This window comes from Loxodonta africana, chromosome 25 (genome assembly GCF_030014295.1).
Source record: "Loxodonta africana isolate mLoxAfr1 chromosome 25, mLoxAfr1.hap2, whole genome shotgun sequence".
Classification (NCBI taxonomy): domain Eukaryota; kingdom Metazoa; phylum Chordata; class Mammalia; order Proboscidea; family Elephantidae; genus Loxodonta; species Loxodonta africana.
Genome location: NC_087366.1, coordinates 26,496,579 through 26,523,451, shown reverse-complemented (window position 1 = coordinate 26,523,451; position 26,873 = coordinate 26,496,579). Strand labels below are relative to the sequence as shown.

At 41.2% G+C, this 26,873-nt stretch overlaps 1 protein-coding gene across 1 annotated transcript in view; it reads left to right on the top strand.

The window, feature by feature from the left end:
* Nucleotides 1–26,873, top strand: part of PAPPA2 (pappalysin 2) — a 341,782-nt gene that overhangs the window by 254,971 nt on the left and 59,938 nt on the right. The window contains exons 17-19 of the mRNA XM_003410880.4: nt 18,889–19,057; nt 20,432–20,567; nt 22,614–22,723. Of these exons, the coding sequence (XP_003410928.2) occupies nt 18,889–19,057; nt 20,432–20,567; nt 22,614–22,723 (415 nt within the window). The remainder of the gene's footprint in view (nt 1–18,888; nt 19,058–20,431; nt 20,568–22,613; nt 22,724–26,873) is intronic.

The window sequence follows — 26,873 nt, the reverse complement described above, 5'->3', positions numbered from 1 at the left end:
GGGCTCCTAACATTGACCCTATTTTTTTTTTTCCATGATCTTTACCATTTTAGATTTTATATTTAGGTCTCTGATCCATTTTGAGTTAGTTTTTGTGCATGGAGTGAGGTATGGGTCTTATTTCTTTTTTTTTTTTTTTAACTTTTATTGAGCTTCAAGTGAACGTTTACAAATCAAGTCAAACTGTCACATGTAACTTTATATACACCTTACTCTGTACTCCCACTTGCTCTCCCCCTAATGAGTCAACCCTTCCAGTCTCTTGTGACAATTTTGCCAGCTTCCAACTCTCTCTATCCTCCCATCCCCCCTCCAGACAGGAGACGCCAACACAGTCTCAAGTGTCCACCTGATACAAATAGCTCACTCTTCATCAGCATCTCTCTCCTGCCCACTGTCCAGTCCCTTTCATGTCTGATGAGTTGTCTTTGGGAATGGTTCCTGTCCTGGGCCAACAGAAGGTTTGGGGACCATGACCGCCAGGATTCCTCTAGTCTCAGTCAGACCATTAAGTATGGTCTTTTTGTGAGAATTTGGGGTCTGCATCCCACTGATCTCCTTCTCCCTCAGGGGTTCTCTGTTGTGCTCCCTGTCAGGGCAGCCATCGGTTGTGGCCGGGCTCCAACTAGTTCTTCTGGTCTCAGGATGATGTAGGTCTCTGGTTCATGTGGCCCTTTCTGTCTCTTGGGCTCTTAGTTATCGTGTGACCTTGGTGTTCTTCATTCTCCTTTGATCCAGGTGGGTTGAGACCAATTGATGCATCTTAGATGGCCGCTTGTTAGCATTTAAGACCCCAGATGCCACATTTCAAAGTGGGATCTTGTTTCATTTTTTTGCAGATGGATATCCAGTTATGCCAGCACCATTTGTTAAAAAAACTGTCTTTTCCCCATTTAACTGTTTTAGGGCCTTTGTCAAATATCAGCTGCTCATATGAGGATGGATTTACGTCTGGATTCTCAATTCTGTTCCATTGGTCCATGTATCCATTGTTGTACCAGTACCAGGCTGTTTTGACTACTGTGGTGGTATAATAGGTCTTTTTGGATGTGTGCATTTATTGATATAAATTGGCCTCTGAGCACCGCTTTTGCTGTGTCCCAAAGGTTCTGATAGGAAGTGTTTTCATTCTCATTGGATTCTCTGAATTTCTTTATTCCATCCTTAATGTCTTCTATAATCCAGTCTTTTTTGAGCAGGGTATTATTGTTCAGTTTCCAAGTGTTTGATTTCTTTTCCCCGCTTTTCCTGTTATTGATTTCCACTTTTATGGCCTTATGGTCAGAGAAGATGCTTTGTAATATTTCAGTGTTTTGAATTCTGCTAAGGCTTGCTTTATGACCTAATATGTGGTCTATTCTAGAGAATGTTCCGTGTGGACTAGAAAAGAAAGTATAGTTGGTTGTGGTTGGGTGGAGTGTTCTGTATATGTCTACGAGGTCAAGTTTGCTGATTGTGGCATTTAGATCTCCCGTGTCTTTATTGAGTTTCTTTCTGGATATCCTGTCCTTCTCCGAAAGTGGTGTGTTGAAGTCTCCTACTATTATTGTGGAGCTGTCTATCTTACTTTTCAATGCTGATAGAGTTTGTTTTATGTATCTTGCAGCCCCGTCATTGGGTGCATAAATATTTAATATGGTTATATTTTCTTGGTGTATTGTCCCTTTAATCATTATATAATGTGCTTCCTTATCCTTTCTGATGGATTTAACTTTAAAGTCTATTTTGTCAGAAATTAATATTGCCACTCTCACTCTTTTTTGATTGTTGTTCGCTTGATATATTTTTTTCCATTCTTTGAGTTTTAGTTTGTTTGTGTCTCTAAGTCTAAGGTGTGTCTCTTGTAGGCAGCATATAGATGGATCTTGTTTTTTAACCCATTCTGCCACTCTCTGTCTCTTTATTGGTGCATTTAGTCCATTTACATTCAGGGTAATTATGAATAGGTATGAATTTAGTGCTATCATTTTGATGTCTTTTTTTGTGTGTTGACAGCTTCTTTTTCCCACTTGATTTTATTTGCTGAGTAGATTTTCTTTATATATTGTGCTTTCCTCATATTTGTTGTTGATTTTGTTTCTGCTGAGTCTGTATTTTTCCCTTGTATTTTATTTTGATGAGTAGGATAGTTTGTATCCTTTGTGGTTACCTTATTATTTACCCTTATTTTTCTAAATTTATAACTACATTATATTTCTTTACATCACTGTATCTTCCTCTCTACATGGAAGGTGTATGATTACATTTCTTAGTCCCTCTTTATTATCTTAATGTTGACTTCTTTTATATAATAACATCGCCGTTACCTTGTGTTGGGCCTTTTTTTTTTTTTGAGCTTGCTTTGTTTTTTCTTTTTTTGGATTTCCCTGTCTGGGTTGACTTCTGGTTGCTCTGCCCAGTGTTCTAGTCTTGGGTCAATGCCTGATATTATTGATTTTCTAACCAAACAACTCCCTTTAGTATTTCTTGTAGTTTGGTTTGGTTTTTATGAATTCCCTCAACTTGTGTTTATCTGCAAATGTCTTAATTTCACCTTCATATTTCAGACACAGTTTTGCTGGATATAAGATTCTTGGTAGGCAATTTTTTTCCTTCAGGTTTTAAATATGTCATCCCATTGCCTTCTTGCCTGCATGGTTTCTGCCAAGTAGTTCGAGCTTATTCTTATTGGCTCTCCCTTATAGGTGACTTTTCTTTTATCCCTCGCTGCTCTTATAATTGTCTCTTTATCTTTGGTTTTGGCAAGCTTGATTATATACGTCTTGGTGACTTTCTTTTAAGGTCTACCTTATGTGGAGTTTGATGAGCATCTTGGATAGATATCTTCTCATCTTTCACAGTATCAGGGAAGTTTTCTGCCAACAAATCCTCAACAATTTTCTCTGTATTTTCTGTTATCCCTCCCTATTCTTGTACTCCAATCACTCGTAGGTTATTTCTCTTGATAGAGTCCCACATGATTCTTAAGGTTTCTTCATTATTTTAAATTCTTTTATCTGATTTTCCTTCAAATATATTAGTTCCAAGTGATTTATCTTCGAATTCAGAAATTCTAACTTCTACTTGCTCAATTCTGCTCCTCTGACTTTCTGTTGAGTTATCTAATTCTGTAATTTTATTGTTAATAGTCTGGATTTCTGATTGCTGTCTGTCTATGGATTTTTCCAGCTTATTAAACTTTTCATTATGTTCCTGAATAATTTTTCTAATTTCTTCATTGCTTTATCTGTGTGTTCCTTGGCTTCTTCTATGTATTGCCTCATTTCCTTCCTGATGTCTTGAAGGGTTCTGTATATTAAACTTTTGTATTCTGCCTCTGGTAATTCCAGGAATGCACTTTCATCTAAAAGATCCCTGGATTCTTTTGTTTTGAGAGCCTGTTGAGGTGATCATGGCCTGTTTCTTTACGTGACTTGATATTGACTTTTGTCTCCGAGCCATCTATAAGTTATTGTATTGGTTTATGCTTGCTTACTGTGTCATAGCTGCTTGCTTTGTTTCATTTTGGTATACCCCTATGGGTTGCTTGAGTGAGCTAGCTTGATTATTTTCGCCTTTGGATCTCTGGTGTCCCGTCCCCAGCTGGCTAAAGCTGTTATCGGGTATATCAGTCTAGGAATCCATTCAGTTTTCTTGTATGAATTCAGCTCAGGTTTCCAGGTAGCTGATATCAAGTGTGTGGTACAGGCTCTGTCCTACAGTCTTAGAGGGGCAGGGGTGATTGGCGTATATACCCGTATCTGATTGCGGCAGGGGGTCACCTTCTGAACAAGGCAGGAGGCTGAGAACTGTCCCCCAAGTGTCTCTGAGGAAAACGCGTCTCTGTTCCCTAGAGTGTGCTGGTGGGTGGGCTCTGCAGAGGGACCATGGGCACCCAAAGTTTTTGTTGTAAGGACTGGGAGGTACCAGTTACCCCTGGACCCCTGTCACGGGTGGCTGGGCGACCCAAGTGGAGCCACCAGTCCTTAGGTCCCTATTGTGGGTAGGTGAGGACCTTGTCTAACAGGCAAAGCAACGTCAAACATCAAACACCCACCTTTCCACCACACCGCTGAAATGGTTGGAGTTTGCCAACAAGGGCCTATTCTCCCAAAATAGGTCCACACAGGTCCATGCAGAAGGAAAGGTGCTCAGGGTCCACAGAGGCTTTATGCGTGGACAGGAGCCGCTTCTGTCCTGAGCTCCCCCAGTTAACGGAGCTAGGAAATTATCTTTTCCCCCCAGTTGCAAATTTTTTCCTTCCCCAAGCCTGGGAGGACGGCTCCAGGTGCTCACCAGGGTCTATCTGAGGCCTAGGGATGCAGCCGCTGAAGCCGGGTTGCGGGGGGCAGGGGTGCGATAAAATATACGCAAGTACTTAACTTTTGCCGAGAGCGCCCTTCTCCTCAGGTTCCGGAGGTGTGAGTGAGCTGTGTGGCTGGTTGCTTCTCCCTGAGGAAACTGTGGCTGAACGCTAAGACCAGCCCACTGCCACCGCTCTGGGAATGGTGCCTGAGGGCTCCCTGCAATTCAGGTCCGGCAACTCCTCTCTGCTTCTGAACGGTGGTTTCCTCCCCCTGCCCCTCAGTTTGTTGTCTAAGCTTGCCTTTGATGCTCAGGGTTCCCAGCTTGTCACAAATATACTCCTTTCACTTGTTTTCTTGGGTCTTTGTTGTAATGAGGGCTCGACGGAAGAGTCTGCTATTCCGCCATCCTGGCTTCGCCTCCAGTATGCCGTAATTTTATTTTTAATTCAGTAAAATAATCTACCTAATTTTTAAGCTTTGTGTCATAACATTATGCATATACATACAAGAAAAGTTTCGAAACCTATACATATCTGTATACATGTGCTATCTATGGTTTACCAATTAAAGGGTACCCTACAACCTCTGGGTATATGCATGCATCTATGAGAAATAGGAATTTGTTTTCTTTCCATTGAGACCTTGTCTGGCTTTATAATTAGTGTTTATAGTAAATGCAATCAGAGTTTACCCTTGAAATCCTCAAGTCTCTTGCCATTGTAGGATGATGTTAACTTTAGGCTAATTTATTACAGTCTCTTTTGGAATCAGAGCCACAGATCCTCAGCTCCAAGCCTTGGCCACTTGAATATGCACCTGGGGGCAGGCCAGTTCGCTGCTGCAGGCCTTCACTTCAAACATGGCATTTGCTGACCTCATTAATTCCCCATGACCTTCCATTCTGAGCTACAGAGCATCATATTGTAAAACTGTTGATTTCTCTATGAATCAAGAGAAAATCATTCTCTATGAATCAAACAAATATGAGTCAGAATGTGATTGTTATCTATAAGCCAGTAGGACTTTCTTCACCCCACAACTTTTCTCCTTGATGCCCTTTCTTCTTTTCCCATTTCAGCACCCCACCCTCTATCTCAGACTCATGCTAACCCCTTTTTCAGCCTCGTGGGTGAATATTTTGGTTATCTTTGGGTCAAGTCAGGCCAAAGTGATTTATGAACTGCCCTCTGGAGGATTCTGGGTGGAAGAGAATTCTGAAAAATAAAGTAGAATGGGAAAGACTGCATAGTCTATTAACATCCAGCACTCCGTGTGTGTTCTTCTGTTTATAAATTATGAGAGAGAGAGAGAGACAGAAAATATGACTAAATAAAGCCTTTACCCATCAAAGTTAATAATTTCTGCTGTTTTTTGAGCATTTACTGTGTGCCATTCAAAAAAAAAATTTTTTTTTTTGTATTCATGTACTACATGCATGACGTTCACTAACTCAGAATCCTCTAATGACCCTGTGAGCAAGGTATTATTATCCCCATTTTCACACTGGAAAAGTGAGTACCAGAGAGGTTAAATAATTTATTCAGAGTCAGAGATTTATTAAGGGTCGTGGTTGGAGTTCTAATATTAGTCTCCTGATTCCAAAGCATGTGCTTGTAACCACTCTACCACACTGTCTTCCTTAGGGGAATCAGGCAGCGCAGTCACTAAAAGCCTGCTGAAGGCTACTGTGACTTCTGACTCTTCCTATTCAGTCAGGGAAGCTTAGCAAGGAGAAAGTCAATCAGCTGTTTTCATTCTAGCCCACATCTGAGTGATGCAGATGTCAGGAGGACTTTAAATGGAGGATTCACCTGTGCGAATTTAGAAGTCAGCTGCTCAGAAGTTCTGATAACCCATTAGTGAGTGGTTCAGGTTTCATCATTGCTGTGCCTTGTGCATAAGAGGCTATATAAAGAACTTTGTTCTTTGGAAGAGCAACAGTGACATACAGTGGCTGATTAGATTAATTCCCAGGTGAGGGTGTGGATTTGTGGATATACCTCTGAGTACTTTCTATCACAACTGTCTGTGACTTGAACTGACCAAGAACAGGGATATAACAATACATGGAGGAATTCTTAAACTGTAAACTTCTGTAAAGATGGCCAAAGGATTTCTTAACAAATGGGTGAACCAACCTTCTGAAATTGAACTCATAGTTTGTGGCTCTTTTCTGCCAGAATTTTGTCCCAGCTGACTTTCCCAGGCTCTTCCCCTGCCCCAGCTTTTCCCCATCCCATATGCTATGTATATGCATACTTTTCTCCACTTATATTTTGGCCAAGGCTTTCAAACACACACTGCCTTGAGATACTTCTAGGTTCTTGCATGCACTGCCCCTTCTGCCTGGCATGCCCTCTTCCTCTTCTATCTAATGAACCGATTTCAAAGTGTCTCTTTCCTGATGTCCTTCATGTCCCCAAACAGGGCTGCACTCTCCCTCTTTGGACTCCCATAGGTCAGTATTCAGGCCCTATTATGGTATTTAATTTGTTTCTACAACTGCAAGGTGTAATATAGTACTAGGTACTCAATTAGTATTTGTCGAATAAATGTATGAATGAGCAAATAATTGAATGGTGAAGGATGGGGGAAGCAAGAAGTTCCTATTTAATGTTTCCAGGTTTGGGGCTCATTTCATCCCTGCATTCATTGTAGTGACCACTTCCTCAAACTTGCATGGATGGGAGTTGATATGAGAATTCTATGGAATAATGTTAATAGCTGTTGTATAAGTTTGGGTTTAAAAGGTCTGCATTGGAGCAACCTCAGAATATTTTCAGATCTGGGAGTAACCTGGAAAGAATTGTGTGGTAGGAAGATAACCCTGTCTGCTGCAAGGAGAATTGATTAGAGGGGTCAAGGGAGTCATGGAAGAAAGATGAAGTGGGGGCTGTTGAACTGGAGTGAAGAAGCTGGGCAGTTGGACAATGAAGACAGTGGCAATGAGCAATGATGACGAAGCACCCCAAGTTTGAGTTTAAGTGTTCATTCCCAGGGGCAGGGCATTATGACACCTGTGAGTCTGGAGACCTAAGATTTAACAGCAAAAGTCCAAAGATAGAAGTAAGGGGGGTGGGATAGAAGCAGAACTGTTCACACACTCTTAGAAGTTGGCAGATTGGTCCTTCTGAAAGAAGCTCTATTTTACACAGAAGAGCTTGATGAGGGACATTTTATTGAGTCAGGGAAGCATGGAAGGCCAAAGCCTATGCATGTGGCTGGTGGGATGATCCTGCTGATACTATTTCTTGTCTAGTAGAAAAGGCTGGGGCAAGACATGGGGAGGCCTAGTATTAGAGAATGCAGAATGACGATGATCGGCTGTGGGCTAACTGTGCCTGAAGTCCACCTGCTCCTCATTTAGAATATTGGCTTGAGGAACCAGGTCTGCAATTTATTAAGAGGAAAACTGGCATGGAGTTTGGAAGTGCTGATGGTTCTATTCGAGATGGGATAGACAACTGTGCCTTTTAAAATGGTCCAGGTCCATGCTCCTCAAACTTTAATGTACTCAGGAATCACTTGGGGATCTTGTTAAAATGTAGGTTCTGACTGAGTTGGTCTAGGGTGGAGCCTGAGATTCTGCATTTCTTACAAGGTCCCAGTGTTTCCGATGCTGCTGCTGCAGGGACCACACTGTGAGCAGTGAGGGGCTAGATTATACTCTGAGTAAAGAGATGTTCTTAATTTCAGTTCAAAAAATGAAACTGTGTCAGGGAAGACACCTAACCAATTAATGCCTCAGTTCCTAATCTATATAGTGAAAATAATGCAATTGCCCCTCTCCTTTACATCTCATTTTTCAGAATTTTCTATGTAGTAGGACTTTGAGGTCCTCAAAACAAATGTACAAAGTAAGGGGAGGTAATTACCTGCAGCTCCGTTTCTAGGAATATGAATACTTCCATAGTATGACTTAGACACTGACATCAGACACATCCTGGTACAAATCCCTGTTCTGCTATTAACCAGCTAGATAACCCAAGGCAAGTTATTATTGTGAACTGTGCTTACCTCACCTGTAAAATAAACATTTATATACTCATCGAATGAATTTAGTATATACTCATTGAACCAATTTCATATGTACTCATTGAACCAATGAATTTCTTGGCACCTACTGTTTAGTAGGCATTGTACTGGGCATGGGAGATATAATAGTAAAAAAGATTTTGCCCTCATCAATCTTGCATTCCAGTGGGGGAAGACCAACAATAAATAAATAAAACCAATAATATTAGAGAGTATACATTCTATGAAAGCAATGAAAGTCTTTTGACTAAAATCAAAGCTTCAGAGGAGTAAAATAAAGATGTCCAAAGGTGGTGAAAATTATTCTTAAATATGAAAAAAGAGAAAAAGCCATTGGGGAGAATAGCAAGAAGAAAAGCCAGAAAGAATGGCACCCAAACCCTAGAGGTGAGAAAGAGCTGGGATTGTACTTGGGATTCTCAGAAGTCCATGTGGATGAAATGCAATAAAGAAAGCAACTGTGACATAGAAGGAGGCCCAAAAAAGTGGGGTCAGATCATGTAGGACCTTGTAGGCTGGAGCGAGAAGTTTGGATATTATTTTTAGTGTAACGGGAAACAATTGGAATGTTTAAGCAGGGAGATCACAGGGTATGATTTATTTATAAGTGATGTCTCTGGTAAGTGTTTGCTGCCTGGGTTGGAGGGGATTCAGAGTAGAAGTGGGATGTCCAGTTAGAGGTGAGAGATGATGGCGTGGGCTAATACTCCTGGCAGTGGAGATGCAGAGATATAGAGACAGATCTGAGAGATATTTGGAGGTAAATGGGATTTGCTGATGGATTGAATGTGTTAGTATGGGATTGGGTTTTGAGCAGGAGTATGAGTGAGAGAAAGAGTAGAATTAAGGAAGTCTCCTAAGTTTCAAATTTGAGCAACAGGGTAGATGGTGGTATAGTTTACTGAGCACAGAATGATTGAGAAAGGGCATGTGTAGAAATATGGGAATCAAGAACTCAAATAATAGTAATCCCTATCATACTGTGTGGATTTGAGGATAAAATGGTGTGTGTGTGTGTATATATATATATATATATATATATATATATATATATATATATATATTCTTCTGTGCAATGCCCAGCACCTAAGTGCTCAATGTTTTATTGTTTTCTTGTTGTTATTAACGAGGGACTACCCACTGACAATACCAGATGCCCTTGGTCTACAAATACATGATGATTCTCTAGGATTCAATAAATTGTACTTTTATTTTCTCCAATGGAAAATAAATATTACTTTTGAAAACCCTGTAGTGGTGATAGAAGGATGGGGTAGACTCATGTGTGCCTCAAGCAACATCAATCAAACTTTCAGCCAAGTTTTGATTACAAGATCTTTATTTCTGGCAATGATGTAAGAAGCAGAAAGAGTGCAGCTGGATTCTCAGCATTAGGTGGATACCACAAATTCTGGAAATTGGAAAAAGTACCTTCTAACTTGGAAACTGTGGTGATTTGTCTGGAGAAGTTAGAGGGAAAATAAATACAAATCTTCCCCTGCCCCCAACTCTTCTCAATACTATTTACCAAGTAAGTTGTCTGCTTGGTCTTTGCTAAGTATCTAGCCTTTTGACCAGAGTTGTTAGGTGGGTAATCTTGCTTTCAGATTTCTACACGTATGACTTATTTTTACTAGTGTGGGAAGGTAGCATAGATTTTAGTATATAAATACTACTGGCAAGTTTAAAAATACAGATTCCTAGGTCACATTCCCAGGAGATTTGATTCAGCGTGCCTGGCAATCTAGGTTCTTAAGAAGGCTCCTACATGATTCTGATGGGGTTGCTCTTCAAATGTCATTTGGAAACCATAGGTATAATGGTCAGGGTGTTGTTATAGAATCTGAAAACTTTGAATTCTGTTCTTGCCTTTGCAATGACTTCCTTGCTGTATGGCACTGGGAAAGTCATCTCAGAGTGACTAATGTGAAGTTTCTTGCTGTAAAATAAGATAGTTTAGCCTCACTTACCACACTGGGATGAAGGAAATATAGAGAAGTGAGGACAGTAGAGTAGAATCATTCGTGTGAAGGGCACTTGGAAAGAGCTGAGAAGTCTGGGAATCTCTGTAAGGGCCTGTCTGTCTGTATTGGTATGGTATCCAATGCCATATTTCTTTGAAGTGCAAATCTATTCACTTCATGACTTCATGGCTCTTGATTTATATACTTCATGTGAAGGAATTGGACTATTGTGAGTAAACCAGTTTTTTCATTAATGATGTGAAAAGAGTCAGAGGTCACTCCTCAACATCAACAGACAAGAAACGTGGAGGCACTTGCAGCACTACTGGAGGTCAAAGTCCTGCCATTGCTAAATAACTGGAACTTGAGCAGGGTAGGTGGTGAGACTTGGATTTCAGTCCTGTCAAGGGTCCCACATGGAAAACAAATTTCCTGGAGCTGGGAGGAATCCAGAACACTCTGAATTCCTGCCACACTCGCAATCCCTTTTGGAACAAAAGGGCCAGAACGAGCCCATGATACTCAAGTGCCAAAGTCAAAACTTAGCCCATAAGTAGGGATCAACAGGCATCTATCCTGTGCAAGAGGGCAGTGGTGGTTCACTGGTAAAATTCTCTTTGATACGGGAGGCCTAGGTTTGATTCTCAGCTGGTATACCTCAGGTGCATTCACCCCTATCTGTCAGCGGAGGCTTGTGTGTTGCCGTGGTGCGGAACAGCTTTTAGTGCTGTGAGTCGGAACTGACTCAGTGGCAATGGGTTTGGTTTGCCCAGACTAAGCTCATGGCAGCAAACAACAATGCAAATGAGGCAGCTGTCACTCTTGGGCCATGAGGAAGGAACCAATCAAATGCCCTGGAGAAGTGTGAGGGTGGGACTTAAAAAGTATCACCTGGCATGTTGAGATACAGAAGCTGTAAGAGATTGTAAAAGAGACTCTAAGGGTCATAGAAACCCTATAGAAAGGAAATTGGATCTTCTAGAAGACAAAGACTTTCTCCCAACCTGTCCTCTCTCCTGACTGTACTGTGTCCTCTTGGGCCTTCAGGGACACCAGTGGGAACAGTGTTACTCTCTTGCCACCTTACAGCAGTCTCCATCCTATATCGCTGGTGGGTCACAGTGCAGGGCCTGTCACGTTGTCTGGGTACCACCCAAAACACCCATACACACTCTTCCACATCCAAGTTTGATCTGTCTATCCTAACCCCTGAGGTTACTAAACTGGCAAAGAAATATACAAAATCGGCATTCTTGAGTACTTCTTCATTCTGGGCAAGGAAAGGGAGGCTATTTCCATGGTTGGAGTGTTCCAACCAATTCAGAGAAAAATACCACACAAAGTCAAAATATTATAGTCCTGGCCAAGCAAGGGTTTCCTTTATTACCATGCTGACATGCAAGGTTTTTTACAGCCTTCTTCTCCCCTGGTGTCAGTGGTATTCCTGATCTCTCCAGCTGGGGGACATCAGTTCAGCAGAGGTAGGAGAATGATTTCATCTGGGGGAGGTGGTAGAAAGAAGAGAGTCCCTGGGAGGATATAAACCCTGTAGTGTGAAGGAAGAGTAAAATATCCAGTCTAAGAGAAGGACAAAAAGCAGCTTTGTTGCAGAGGGAAAAAAAAAAAAAAAAAAGAACACCTGCAAATCCTTATTGAAAATAGACTTGGAAAGTCATTTTTAAATGCATCTTCCTTTAGGGGAAGAAACCATGTACTAAAGAATGCACAGCGTGCAGTTTCGTTTATAGAAGTTCAAAAGCAGGCAAAATTAATCTATGGGTATAGAAGTCAGAATAGTGCAGGGTGGGTGACAGTTACAGGGAGTGGATTTTAGCTTTTAGGGAACATGAGGGGTATCTTAGTTATGCAGTGCTGCTATAACAGAAATACCACAAGGGGGTCGCTTTAGTGAACAGAAAATGATCTTCTCACACTTTTGAAGGCCAGAAGTCTGAGTTCAGAGCACCAGCGCTAGTGTAGGGCTTTCTCTCTCTGTTGACTCTGGAGGAAGGCCCCTGTCTCTTTTTGGCTTCTTTTCATTGATTCCTTGGAGATCATCATGTGACATGGCATCTGTCTTCTCCCATCTGCATTTGGTTGCTTCTGTGCCTAATCTGCTGTTTTTATAGCTCAGAAATGATTGATTTAAGACATACCCTACACTGCCATGACCTCATTAACATAACAAAGAAAACCCTATTCCAAAATGGGATTACATCCACAGATTTAGGAGTTAGGATTTACAACACATATTTAGGGGGAACACAATTCAGTCTGTAACAAGGGGGGTCCAGCGGGGAATGGTAGGATGGAAATGTTCTACGTCTTGATCTAGTCATGGTTACACAGGTGGATTCCCATGTAAAATTTCCTGGAGCTTTATGCTAAGATCTGTTGTTTTTTTCTATATGTAATTTATTACTCAATATAAACATTTTAATTTCTTTTTTGCCACACTCATGAGTGTGGCATCAGGATAAAGGGCAGCTGGCATGTTCAATAGGATGGAGATGCTCGTACTCATCAGAGTGAACTATAGAGCATCAAATGAGCAGTTGCATCCTGACCCCGTGGGAGGACTGCAGACTGTGGCAGCAGCAGACTTTGGTCCAAATCCTGCCTACAGGATTACTGGGGGGTCTTTGAGCAAGCTTTAAATCTCTTTTAGGCTCAGCTTCCTTCTCTCTAAACTTCGAATAATAATATTTACCTTTAAGTGTTACGTAGGTGATTCAATGAAATCATGTATATAGTTGTCTTGCCAAACACCTGAAACGCTTAAAAATAGTATTATTAGTAAATGTCCACATTGACTATGATGCTAAAGAGTTCCTAAAATCAGCTCCTTATCCTAAAATATTCCTGGGAATAAAGGTATGAATCTAAATGACTATTTAATAATAAAACATTCCCTCATTTACTTCTAAGTAGATATTGTTAAAATATGTTAAACTATGAAAAGGTTTTATCATAAAAAAAATTATAATTCTGTGTTGTGAGATCTCCGGGAAGTTACCTAACATCTCTGAGTATGTTTCTTTATAAAATAGGACTAATATTATTTCATTAGGTTTACTACTATACATTAGATTCAATTTATGAAAATATGTAATTTGCCTCACAGTGTGCCTGGTACACTGTCAATTTTGGTTAAATGATTCAATTCAGCATTTTTTTTAATGTTTAATATAAGCCAGGCATTATTGTAGTTGCTCATGATTAACTCCCACATGTCTGTCAGTTTGCCGTACTGTGGGGGCTTGCGTGTTACTGAGATGCTGGAAGCCATTCCACCAATATTCAGATACCAGCAGGGTTACCCATGGTGGACAGGTTTCAGCTGAGCCTCCAGACTAAGACAGACTAGGAAGAAGGGCCGGGCAGTCTAATTCTGAAAAGAATTAGCCAGTGAAAACCTTATGAATAGCAGTGGAACATTGTCTGATATAGTGCTGGAAGATGAGCCCCCCAGGTTGGAAGGGACTCAAAAGATAACTGGGGAAGAGCTGCCTCCTCAAAGTGAAGTCGACCTTAATGACATAGATGGAGTAAAGCTTTCAGGACCTTCATCTGCTGATGTAGCACAACTCAAAATGAGAAGAAACAGCTGTAAACATCCATTAATAATCAGAACCTGGAATGTATGAAGTATGAATCTAGGAAAATTGGAAATCGTCAAAAATGAAATGGAACACATAAACATCGATATCCTAGGCATTAGTGAGCTGAAATGGACTGGTATTGGCCATTTTGAATTGGACAATCATATAGTCTACTATGCTGGGAATGACAACTTGAAGAGGAATGGGTGCATTCATCGTCAAAAAGAACATTTCAAGATCTATCCTGAAGTACAATGCTGTCAGTGATAGGATAATATCCATACGCCTACAAGGAAGATGAGTTAATACGACTATTATTCAAATTTATGCACCAACCACTAATGCCAAAGATGAAGAAATTGAAGATTTTTACCAACTTCTGCAGTCTGAAATTGATCAAACATGCAATCAGGATGTACTGATAACTACTGGTGATTAGAATACAAAAGTTGGAAATGAAGGAGAATTGGTAGTTGGGAAATATGAACTTGGTGATAGAAAGATGCCAGAGATCACAAGACTGAATTTTGCAAGACCAACGATTTCTTCATTGCAAATACCTTTTTTCACCAACATAAACAGTGACTATACACATGGACCTCACCGGATGGAGTACACAGGAATCAAATCAACAACATCTGTGGGAAGAGATGATGGAAAAGCTCAATATCTTCAGTCAGAACAAGACCAGGGGCTGACTGTGGATCAGACCATCAATTACTCATACGCAAGCTCAAATGAAACTGAAGAAAATTAGGACAAGTTGACCACAGCCAAAGTATGACCCTGAGTATATCCCACCTGAATTTAGAGACCACCTGAAGAATAGATTTGATGCATTGAATGCTAATGACCCAAGACCAGATGAGTTGTGGAATGACATCAAGGACATCATACATGAAGAAAAGAAGAGGTCATTAAAAAGACAGGAGAGAAAGAAAAGACCTAAATGGATGTCAGAAGAGACTCTGAAACTTGCTCTTGAATGTTGAGTAGCTAAAGCAAAAGGAAGAAATGATGAAGTAAAAGATCTGAACAGAAGATTTCAAAGGGTGGTTCGAGAAGACAAAGTAAAGTATTACAATGACATGTGCAAAGACCTGGAGATAGAAAACCAAAAGGGAAGAAAATGTTCAGCATTTCTCAAGCTGAAAGAACTGAAGAAAAAATTCAATCCTTGAGTTGCAATACTGAAGGATTCTGTAGGGAAAATATTAAGTGACACAGGAAGCATCAAAAGAAGATGGAAGGAATACACAGAGTCACACTATACCAAAAAAGAATCAGTCAAAATTCAACCATTTCAGGAGGTAATATATGAGCAGGCACCGATGGTACTGAAGGAAGAAGTCCAAGCTGCACTGAAGGCATTGGCGAAAAAACAGGGCTCCAGGAATTGATGGAATACAAATTGTGATGTTTCAACAATCAGATACAGAGCTGGAAATGCTCACTAGTCTATGCCAAGAAATTTGGAATACAGCTACCTGGTCAACCAACTGGAAGAGATCCATATTTATGCCTATCCCCAAGAAAGGTGATCCAACCGAATGTGGAAATTATTGAACAATATTAATATCACATGCAAGCAAAATTTTGCTGAAGATCATTCATAAGTGGCTGCAGCAGTATGTTAACAGGGAACTGCCAGAAGTTCAAGCCAGATTTAGAAGAGGACATGGAACCAGGGATATCATTGCTGATGTCAGATGGATCCTGGCTGAAAGCAGAGAATACCAGAAAGATGTTTACCTATGTTTTATTGACGATGCAAAGGCATTCGACTGTGTGAGCCATAACAAATTATGGGTACCGTTGTGGATAATGGGAATTCTGGAACACTTAATTGTCCTCTGTACATGTATCAAGAGGCAGTCATTCAAACAGAACAAGGGAATACTACATGGTTGAAAGTCAGCAAAGGTGTGTGTCAGGGTTGTACCCTTGCACCATAGCTTTTCAACCTGTATGCTGAGCAAATAATTCGAGAAGCTAGACTATATGAAGAAGAATGTGGCATCAGGATTAGAGGAAAACTCATTAACAACCTGCGTTAATGAGACAGATGACACAGCCTTGCTTGCTGAAAGTGAGGAGGGCTTAAAGCACTTACTGATGAAGATCAAAGACCACAGCCTTCAATATGGATTACAGTTCAACATAAAGAAAACAAAAAAATCCTCACAACTGGACCAATAAGCAACATCATGATGAACAGAGAAAAGATTGAGGCTGTTAAGGATTTCATTTTACCTGGATCCACAATCAATACCCATGGAAGCAGCAGTCAAGAAATTAACAGATGCATTGCATTGGGCAAATTGCCTGCAAAAGACCTCTGTAAAGTGTTGAAAAGCAAAGACATCACCTTGAAGAGTAAGGTGCACCTGACCCAAGCCATGGTGTTTTCATTCGCCTCACATGCATGTGAAAGCTGGACAATGAATAAGGAAGACCAAAGAAGAATTGATGCCTTTGAATTGTGGTGGTTGGTGAAGAATATTGAACATGCCACAGACTACCAAAAGAATGAATAAATGCCTTGGAAGAACTACAACCAGCATGCTCTTTAGAAGCAAGGATGGCGGGACTAGATCTCACATACTTCGGACATGTTATCAGGAGGGATCAGTCCCTGGAGAAGGGCATCATGCTTGGTAAAGTAGAGGGTCAACGAAAAAGAGGAAGACCCTCAATGAGATGGATTGACACAGTGGCTGCAACAGGGTGCTCAAGCATAGCAACAATGTAGGGATGGCACAGGACAGGGCAGTGTTTTATTCTGTTGTGCATAGAATCGCTATGAGTCAGACCAACTCGACAGCACCGAACAACAACGATAACAAGGGTTAAAAACAATAAGCTATACTCTCTTGCCTTCAGGAAGCTTTCAGTTTAGTGGGAAAGACAGATATGTGCAGAGTTATAAAACAATGTGATAAATGTTACATTCATGGAAGAGTAGAATACCGGGGAAGCATAAAGGAGATATTATACAATACCCACTGCTGTCGAGTCGATTCCTACTCACAGGGACCCTAAAGGACAGAGTAGAACTACCCCATAGAGTTTTCAAGGAGCTCCTGGTGAATTCGAACTGTCAACCTTTTGGTTAGCAGCCAAGCTCTTAACCACTACGCCACCAGGGTTTCCATATTATATTATACGATAGTCAGTTAAAATTCCGATGTAATTAGCCTTACTGAATTGTTGTTTTTGGGTGCCACTGAGTCGATTCCAGCTCATGGTGACCCCATATGTGCAGAGCACAGCTGCCCCATAAAGTTTTCCTGACTGTAATCTTTATGGAAACAGACTACCAGATCTTTCTTCCAGGGAGCTGCTGAGTGGGTCTGACCACCCAACTTTCAGTTAGCAGCTGATTCTACACATGAAAAATATTGAATTGTCAAAGTTGTATTATCTATATTTTACAACAATTAAAAAAAACAAATGAGACTAATATTTTCAACAATCACAGTGTCATTAAAATAAAACTAAAACCAAAAAAGAAAAAAAAATTCAGCATGCATAGGATTATAGGCGTATTTGAATCAAAAATGGCTTTATAACTCTCAAACCTGTTGCCGTCAAGTCAATTCTGACTCATAATGACCCTATAGGACCGAGTAGAAACTGTCCCATAGGGTTTCCAAAGAGTGGCTGATGGGTTCGAACTGCCGAGCTTTTGATTAGCATCCAAGCATTTAACCGTTGTGCTACCAGGGCTCCATTATAACTCTAGAAAATGGCAATTTAAGGCTACCAAGTGATTAAGAGGGTCAATAGCCAAAGGATTATTTTTACTTTAGAATCACAAGTTTATCTGTAACCAAGAGTATTCTGATACAGAAAACACCTTCACCTATCAGAAGGGAAATAGAATGGAATTCTCAGTAGCAAGAACTCTAATTCTGTTGACTCCCATCCACCTCAAATACAGTCTCTCTGGGGGAATAAGGAGAGACAATTGTTCCAGGGAAGTATTGACTCATGTCCACTTTGGGAATCTGATGAAAGCTATGAGCATTTTCCAAGGAAAGGCTGGACTCATAAATTACAGACAAAATGGATGCAGTAATCTGAGGGAGATTACTATTCTTCTGAAGGTCAAATTAAGAGCCTTTATTTATAAGAAGGGTCACTGGTGGCACAGTGGTTAAGAAGTCGGGTGTTAAGGAAAAGTCAGCAGTTCAAATCCACCAGCCGCTCCTCGGAAACCCTGTGGGGCAGTTTTACCTTGTCCTATAGAGATTTTTTTTTTTTTTTTAATAGGGTTGCTGTGAGTTGGAATTGACTCAACAGCAACAGGTTATTTATAACAAGATTCATATTGCTGCACCTTCTCCTCTCTCTGAAAAACCAAGAAATACTGGTGACTTATTTTTTTTTTAATCAACGATGTTATCGTATCAGCCCTGATGACCCTTTGATCACTTCTGGGAAGTACGCTGAGTGTGTGACCCTTTTCCACACTCCATCCTACCCAGCATTTCCCAGTGTACTTAGGTGTGATGAGTCTGCCAAGATGAAAAGCTCCAAGAAAACCCAACTGTAAACAATTTATACCCTGCGCTGACACTTACCAAACCCTCTTGATATTGACAGTTTAAATATTACTAACAACAGCTACTTGTTATTGCTGGTGTTCGGTGCCATAGAGTGGCTTTTGACTCCTAGAGAATCCATGTGACAGAATAGAACTGCCCCACAGGGTTTCCTAGGCGGTAATCTTTACAGGAGCAGAGTGCCAGTCCTTTCTCCCACAGAGCCACTAGGTGGGTTCCAACCACCAACCTTTCACTTAGCAGCCAGGTGCTTAACTGTTGTACTACTAGAGATCTTTCCACTACCAGTGATTAAATGAACATTACTATTTTCATTTCCTTGCAGAGCATTTGGCTAACAAGAACCATCTGCCCCTTCCTGTTACTGAGGATCTAGTCTTCTCCCATGGCCTTGAGGGCATCTGATGAGCTATTTTGTTTTATGTCTTCTCAGAAAGTTCCTGAAGATACAGTGTCTAGAGAGTGGAATATGGGAACAAGGCAGCTGCATTCCAGTGATGTGTGAGCCCCCTTCTCCCATCTTTGAAGGCATGTATGAATGTACCAATGGCTTTGAGCTGGACAGCCAGTGTGTGCTCAACTGTAGCCAGGAAAGTAAAAGGGTAAGGATGACTTCTTGAACTTTGTTTTGGATCATGCTCTAATCTCAATCGCCAATCCAAGAATGTCGAGTAGAAATGCTCTGAAAGATTCCCAACACCAGGGCTTTACTAAGTTGAGATTCTAACCAGGGTGTTGATATTATTTGGTAGGGAATTCAGAAGATAATGTTTTTGGAATGTTCTCTCCAAAGTTCAGACCTGCCTCAGAGATTAGAACCTGGTGATTGGGTACCTGGGCACATTCCAAAAAAAATCCTGGGATTCAGATTTGACAAAGTGACCTCCTCCCATGCATGGCCACTGACCTAACTTGGCTGGGATAGCTGGTATTATTTTTTTAATAGAACAAAGTCCTGAAAAGAAACATGAATTCCTCAGCAAAGCTGAAAGTGCTGTCTGACTATTACCATCCCTAGGATTTTGGCTCAAGAGATCTCAAAGGAAAACCACAGCCTTATCGTGGTTGTATGACTAAAATCAATCTTATTTTAGAATCTTTTCAAGCACCGCACACATACATGAGACAGGAAGTGAAGCAGACTTCCTAGGCAAAGATCAATGACCTTGAGTGTTCTCCTGGCACACACCTTTATTTCAGTGTCCAGCATTCCAAGGTGTGCACTGAGTGCTGCAGGACAGATAGGAAAAGAATATGCCAAGAAATGAGATCCCAGAGAAACCAAACATCTGTTTGCACTAATGGGTTAAGGAATCTAGTTGGCCAGATGAGGGGAGGGTTATGTATAATTCTTAAATCTTACTTTCTTGGGTTTTGTGAGGTAAGCGCTATTCTTTGTGTTCTAAATACAGAATACTTTTTGATTATCGAGGGTATAAAGCCAAGAATTATACAGATCAGTATGCATCTAAAGAAATGGAGTAGAAACATAGGTGACATCAAAGGCAACTATGCCCTTAGAGGTGTCCATTTAACCAGAAAGGCCAAAAACACCTTCAGGAAAATTATGAATTGATTTCACCAGATGAAACCCATCTTGCAAAAACTCTGACATTTGCCACAAGCAGCATTGTGTGATAGGACAGATGAATCAATGCAAAACCATACCATCTGGGAAAAAAGTCCAAAAATATCTCAGATTACATGGGCTACAGTTGATAGCTCATCATATCCTTATATAAAAGGAGAATATATTATTGTTCATGATTCCCTCTCAGCAAAAGAGTAGAGAATTCTCTTGAATTTTTTTTTTTTACCTATAACAATATGGTTTATTGTTTAAATAGTGCCATTTAGTGCAGATTCTAGAAATTGGAGAACACTACCACCTAACTAGATTACTTCCCCCCCAAACCCCGCTTGAAATGAAATTAGCAAAATAATAATAGGGATATTCTTTACCTTTGATGTTCTAGCTTCCCATCCTCTGCACTAAGGAGGGACTGTGGACCAAGGAGTTTAAGTTGTGTGAGAACCTGCAAGGAGAATGCCCACGACCTCCCTCAGAACTGAATTTCGTGGAGTACAAGTGTGAACAGGGATACGGGATTGGTAAGGATGGGAGGAGGTGGTGACTTCTGCTCCCAAGAAACCCTTGTACAGTACTAGGCCTGGCTGCAACTTGAATCAGATCCACTGTTCTCACTAGGGATAGATGGAAATGCAAGTTGACCCTTAGCTGCGTCAGTAAAAATGAACCTTATGGCAAATTTGTTCTTGTTACTCTTCCACATGTGTATAAAGTCGATCCGGCTGCTGAACCATTTGCATCATACTTGGTCACATTAAAAAGGAAGCCCCGATGGCACAGTGGTTAAGAACTCAGCTGCTAATCAAAAGGTCAGCTGTTCAAATCCATCAGCTGCTCTGTGGTAGAAAGATGTGGCGGTCTACTTCTGTAAGGACTTACAACTTGTCCTGTAGGGTTGCTATGAGTCAGAATTGACTCAGTGGCAATGGGTCTGGTCTCTGGTCACATCACCCACTCTGCTGTGGGGCTAAGAGGTGATGAATTTGTGACAGAATCTGTAGTTCCAAAAGGAAAGGTGGGGATATGTAGCCACACACCATGCATGCGCTGGCTTCCTCCATGGTCTCTGCGCTTGTTACTGGAGCGGAGCGTTCCTGGAAGGGACGATTTGATATTGCACTTGCTTGCATTCTTCTTCAGCCATTCTTTCTCTGCAGGGGACTAGGCTCCAGAGCTTGTGGGCAACTTAGTACTCAAGTAATTGCAATTAAAGGTCCTTGTGGCCAGATCTGATTTATAGTGATGTTGACTCAACTTTGCCTGGACTGGGCCTGAGTATCACAGAAAAGTGACACAGTTTGTGGGAAACCTCATGAGATTACCCATCACTTCTGAACTGCACAGGCAAGGAGTGATCATTATAAGTCATTCTAGCCTGTGCAATGCCAGTGGGTATAATTTGAGTTAAGCAGAAACCTCATTAGTTTCTGGAATGGTTCCTTACCATCTTCAAGTTATTCTTTGCTCTTTGACATCTTGTGGTCAGCCATGGAGTATCGGGTGCTCAGACCGTGCCTCTTGAGTGGTGTTTCATGAACAAACCCTCATCATCCAAGCCTCTAATTTCAGCATTAAAATATCATACACTCATATATCTAGAGTCCTTAAGCTCTTTTGATTACCATAAAAGTTACTGAAAAATATAGACACGCAGAGAGTGACAGCTGAAAGGAACTTTGGTGATCACCATATCTAGAGGAAATAGAGGCCTTGAGGTTTGTCTTCTTGGAATAAAATTTGAGAAGATACTTGGACCCCACATACAAGGTAACAGAGCAGTATTCTCCATTGAGAGGCCAACACATGACCAAAGTCTGTGCTTCTGATGTCCCATTGCTACCTCTGTCAATCTCAGAGGTTTCTTGGCTGCCAAAGTAGTGATCTTCAGTGTAGCAACAGCCTTTATAAATGTGCCTTCATGATTGCTCGTCTAGTTTTTTCCCTAGCTAGTAAAGTTCTTAGGTACTAGTTGTTACAATTATAAGCTTCTAGGAGGTCGTATAAAGTAGGGTTGATATTAAATGCATTTAAAAGATATCAACCAATCAGGATAGACTTTGGCTGGCCAAAGTGCTGGTAGGTCTGTCAGACCAGGAGTTAATCTTTTAATTACTGGATCATGCAGAGATTTAGGGATCCTAAAGGATTGGAGCCCTGGTGGCACAGAGATTAAGCATCAGGCTGCTAGCCAAAAGGTCAGCTGTTTGAATCCACTGGCCGCTGCTTGGAAATCCTATGGGGCAGTTCTACTCTGTCCTGTAGGGTTGCTATGAGTCAGAATCGACTCAATGGCAATGGGTTTGGCTTGGTTTTAAAGGAGGGGCCATAATGAACTGGGCAGAGAAGGAGACACCTGGAGCAAAGGAACAGAGCTTGAGGCAGTGGAAATATCTCTAAAGGTATGCAGTAGATGAATAATCAGCCCTGCCAATAATCATCATCGTAACATGGTGACTTATAATGTGGATAGCAATTGCCCTTGAAAAATCAAAGCTATTGATTCCAGGATGGAGAAGACTGAGATTGGTGTATGTTCAAGCCTCTACCATGTATTTCTGTTCCTGCAGGTGCAGTGTGCTCCCCATCATGTGTAATCCCCCCTAGTGATCCCGTATTGCTGCCGGAGAACATCACTGCTGACACTGTGGAGCACTGGATGGAACCTGTTAAAGTCCAGGTGAGGAAAGGGATACTTCTATGTGTCAAAGATGTGAGGCTGCTGAGCACTTCTCCCCTGACAGGGTCTTGCCCGTGGTAATTTCAGAGGTCTTCAGGGCATCCTCAAAGCAAACAACCACATGGATCATTCCTAGAGGGAAAGATTAAAAATCAAAAAAGGGGAAACCTTAAGAAAAAAGTGGACCACATCTAAAGGAAATTTCAAAAGATAAGACGTAATAAATGTTCCAAGACATAACACACCATAATAGAGGAGGAAAGTGAATATTAATGAAAAACAGGACAAGAAATATTAAAATAAACAAAAGACATATGTAAAGATGAAAAAAGGGTAAAAAGGGAAACATGGGTTAGAAAAGAGGAAAATAAAACTAGGAACAGGGAAAGAGTAAAAAAGAATTGAGTAAGAAAGAAGTGCCTGCTCTGTCTCCATCTCCCAACCTTTTTGCACCCTGACCCCTTCTACTGAACCCTCTCATGTTCAAGATCAGTCATCACCAATATCACTACATCTACAACCTCTTCTCTGGCTTTTGTTTGCTCTGTTTTTCATGGGAATCTGCCTCTCCCCTGAGGATTCTGCCTCCCCACAGGGCTCACTGGTGCTGTTTGCTCTCTCACATCCCTCCTCCCACTGAGCCTGGCCCATTAGAAGGTTTTCTTCTCCCTCCTCGTTGCCACTTCTAAGCCATTCTCCTTCCCTCCTCCCTAAACTCACCCACGTTTGAATCTCATGCCTACGGAATAAACCACTCACCATACTCATTGCCACTGTCATTTTCTGACCTTTAAGCCAACTCCCCACCCCTAGTTATTTCTTTAACACTTTATCTTCAGGGTCATAGTCACTTTTGCTAATACCCCTATGGTCATACTTCTTATTAGTTTTAACATCTACACATTTCAGTCTTCCAAAACCTGACTTCTTAGTTCCATGATCGATCTCCTTTTCTCTGATCATCTTTGCTTTGCCCTAACTCAGCCTTTCACCCCCATACCCATACACTAGAGTTTAGGGCTGAAATATGACCATTACTAATCTCTTTGGCTTCTCCTTTATCTCACTTTCAGATATTTCACTCTGACTGACTACCAACTTCTGTGTGTTCAGCTCAGTATCTTGACTCAAATGATACTTAGCTCCCACTGGGAACTTCTACCCATTGATTAAGTGCTTGGCTGCTAACTGAGAGGTCAACAGTTCAAATCCACTTGCTGCTCTGTGGGAGAAAGATGTGTCAGTCTGCTTCAGTAAAGATATACAGCCTTGGAAACTGTATGCGGCAGTTCTACTCTGTCTTATAGGTCCCAGAGACAACAGGCTTGGTTTGTTTTGTTTTGTTTTCATTCTCCCTTACTCCTCTCATATCCTCATCTCCCTCTTTATCCGGTTTGCGTTCCATGTACAATCGCCATCAAATCACTTACCCTCTTGCTTCACAGTACTCTCTTAGCTATACCCCACCATGTGCAGACTCTATACTTTATGAACATGCACATCTACGCCGACGAGGGTCATTTTAAGGCCATGATCACTAATCTCAAATGGACCACACTGGCCACCCAGCAATCATATGGCATTCCTTTAGTTCATTTTCTCTCCTGCTTTACTAAACATCTATTTTAAACTTCCTCTTTCCTCTCGTCTTTACCACCTTCTTTACTTGACCACAGTGAGTTTCCTATCATCACACTTAGTTAATGACTTTACTTCCTATTTCACTGAAGAAAAGGAGGTGATTGGAAGAGAACTCCTACAAATTCCTACTGCCATACCTTCCCTCGTCCCTGCATCCATGCTTAAATGCCCCACCTTCTCCCCTGTTACTGTGGAAGACTTACCCTTGATTTAGTTAAGGCCAGCTCCTTTTCTAATGTGCTCACCTGCTAACTGAAGGATTGGCCGTTCGAATCCACCTAGAGGCACCTAAGAAGAAAGACCTGGTGATCTACTTCCAAACAATCAGCCATTGAAAACCCTATGAGCATGGTTCTACTCTGGCACACATGGGGTCACCATGAGTCTGAATCAACTTGACACCAAGTGGTTTTTGTATCTTATCTCCTTCTATCTTTTATATCTTCTATCTTCTTCTGTCTTTACTCAATTCAATTTCTCTCCATCCATTTTCTCTTGATCCCCTCTAATCAGGTTATGCCCCCCACAACTCCACTGAAGCCACTCTCATTAAAGAGTCAATGATGTCCCTGTTGTTAAATCTAAAGATCAGTTCTCCACCTACAGCACCGAAATACATTCTTAACTTGGTTTGTAGGATAAGACACTTCCCTGGTTTTCCATGTATCTTTCTGGCCACTCCAACTTATTTCTCCTTTGCTAATTCCTTCATTTGTCCCTGATCTCTAAACAATGTCTTGTAGATTAGTCTTTGTGTACTTCTACTCTTCTTTCTACTGTCCTTCTCTAATTGATATCCAGTCTCATGGTTTTACATACTATCTACATGCAGATGGTTGATCCCGACATTATCTCTAGCCTGGACCTTTTCACTGAACCCCAGACTAATATATCTAACTGGCCTCTCAACATCTCTACCTAGATGTCTAAAAAACCAAAACCAAGCCCACTGCTGTTGAGTCAATTCCGACTCATAGCGACCCTACAGGACAGAGTAGAACTGCCCCATAGAGTTTCCAAGGAGCGCCTGGTGAATTCGAACTGCAGGCCTTTTGGTTAGCAGCCATAGCACTTAGCCACTATGCCACCAGGGTTTCCAGATGTTAAATAGACATGTCAAATTAAACATGTCCCAAACCCCTCACCTCAACCTCAGACCTGCTTGTCCTGCAATCCTTGCCATGTTGGTTAGTGGTAATGCCATTATTCCAATTCCTCAGGTCAAAAATAATAGAATCATCTTTGACTCTTTTTTTTTTTTTTTTTTGCACCATACTTCCAATCTATCAGAAGGTCTTATAGCTCTATCTTTATAATGTGTACAGAATTTGAACACTTCTCACTACTTCTACTACTACCACACTAGTTAACCATCATCTTTTATGCAAGGTATTGCAGTGGTCTTCTAACTGTCCTTCTGGTTTCAACTCTTGCCCTTTTTGAATATATTATCAACATAGCAACCAGGGATATCCTACTAAAATATAAGTCAATCAAGTCACTCCCCTGCTCAAAATCCTCCAATGTCACCAGTCGCCCTCAGAGCAAAAGCCAAAGTCCTTTCTTTATCTTACAGGCCCTATGACCCAGCCCACCATTACCTTTCTGACTTCATCTCCTACACCCTTTCCTTGGCTCATCCTAATCTTGCCACAAAATTCTCTTTGCTGATTTTTGAACATACCAGGCATTCTCCCACCTCAGGATCTTTGCTGTGTGGTTCCTACTGCCTACGCGTTCCTCTCTCAGATGCCTGCACAGCTCGCTCCTTCACTTCCTTCATATCTCACCCAGAGAGGAAAAGCAGAATACTTTCTTCTCCTTTAGCTAGTGCATCAAACATTATCATCTATATCATGACTGTGATCTAGTCAGTAAATCCCTGGTTTTGGAAAATTGGTTGTCCAGGCGTTTTTTTGAGGACAGTGATATTACAGAAAGACTGTAGACCTTGGAAAGGAAAAGACATGATTTAAAAAAACAAACAAATGCAAACTGGGTTTTTACTCACCACCTCTGTTATTCCTCAGCTGTGTAACCTTAGGCAACTTTAACTGTTCTGTACTTCAGTTTACTCATGTGTAAAATGGGTAAAATACCAGGGCTTCGAACCAGTCCAGTCATGGCCAATGAAGCAAAACCGGAACAGACCCGAATTTTTTAAATTTGGGTGGTCTGGAACTTTAACCATAACAGGAAAAATTAAGGGTTGAAGCCCTGGAATGGAAGACTCTGAAGAGGCATAGTGAGGTCTTCCAAGAGCCTAAAGTGTGAGACTGAATTATTGCCAGGATTGAGGAGCGCAATACACATTCAGAGCGCGCCGTCGGCCGCCGTCTTTGAGTGGGACACTGCTAATTCTGACTCTGTGCCAAAATCTGATGGGCAAGAAATTGGTTGTTATGTAATACGTACAGTGTGCTTGTTTTCCAAGAGGGAGATTTAAGTTTCTAGCAGGGCTTCGTTATTGTTCCGGTTATAGTTCCAGTTCACCCAAATTTTAAAAATT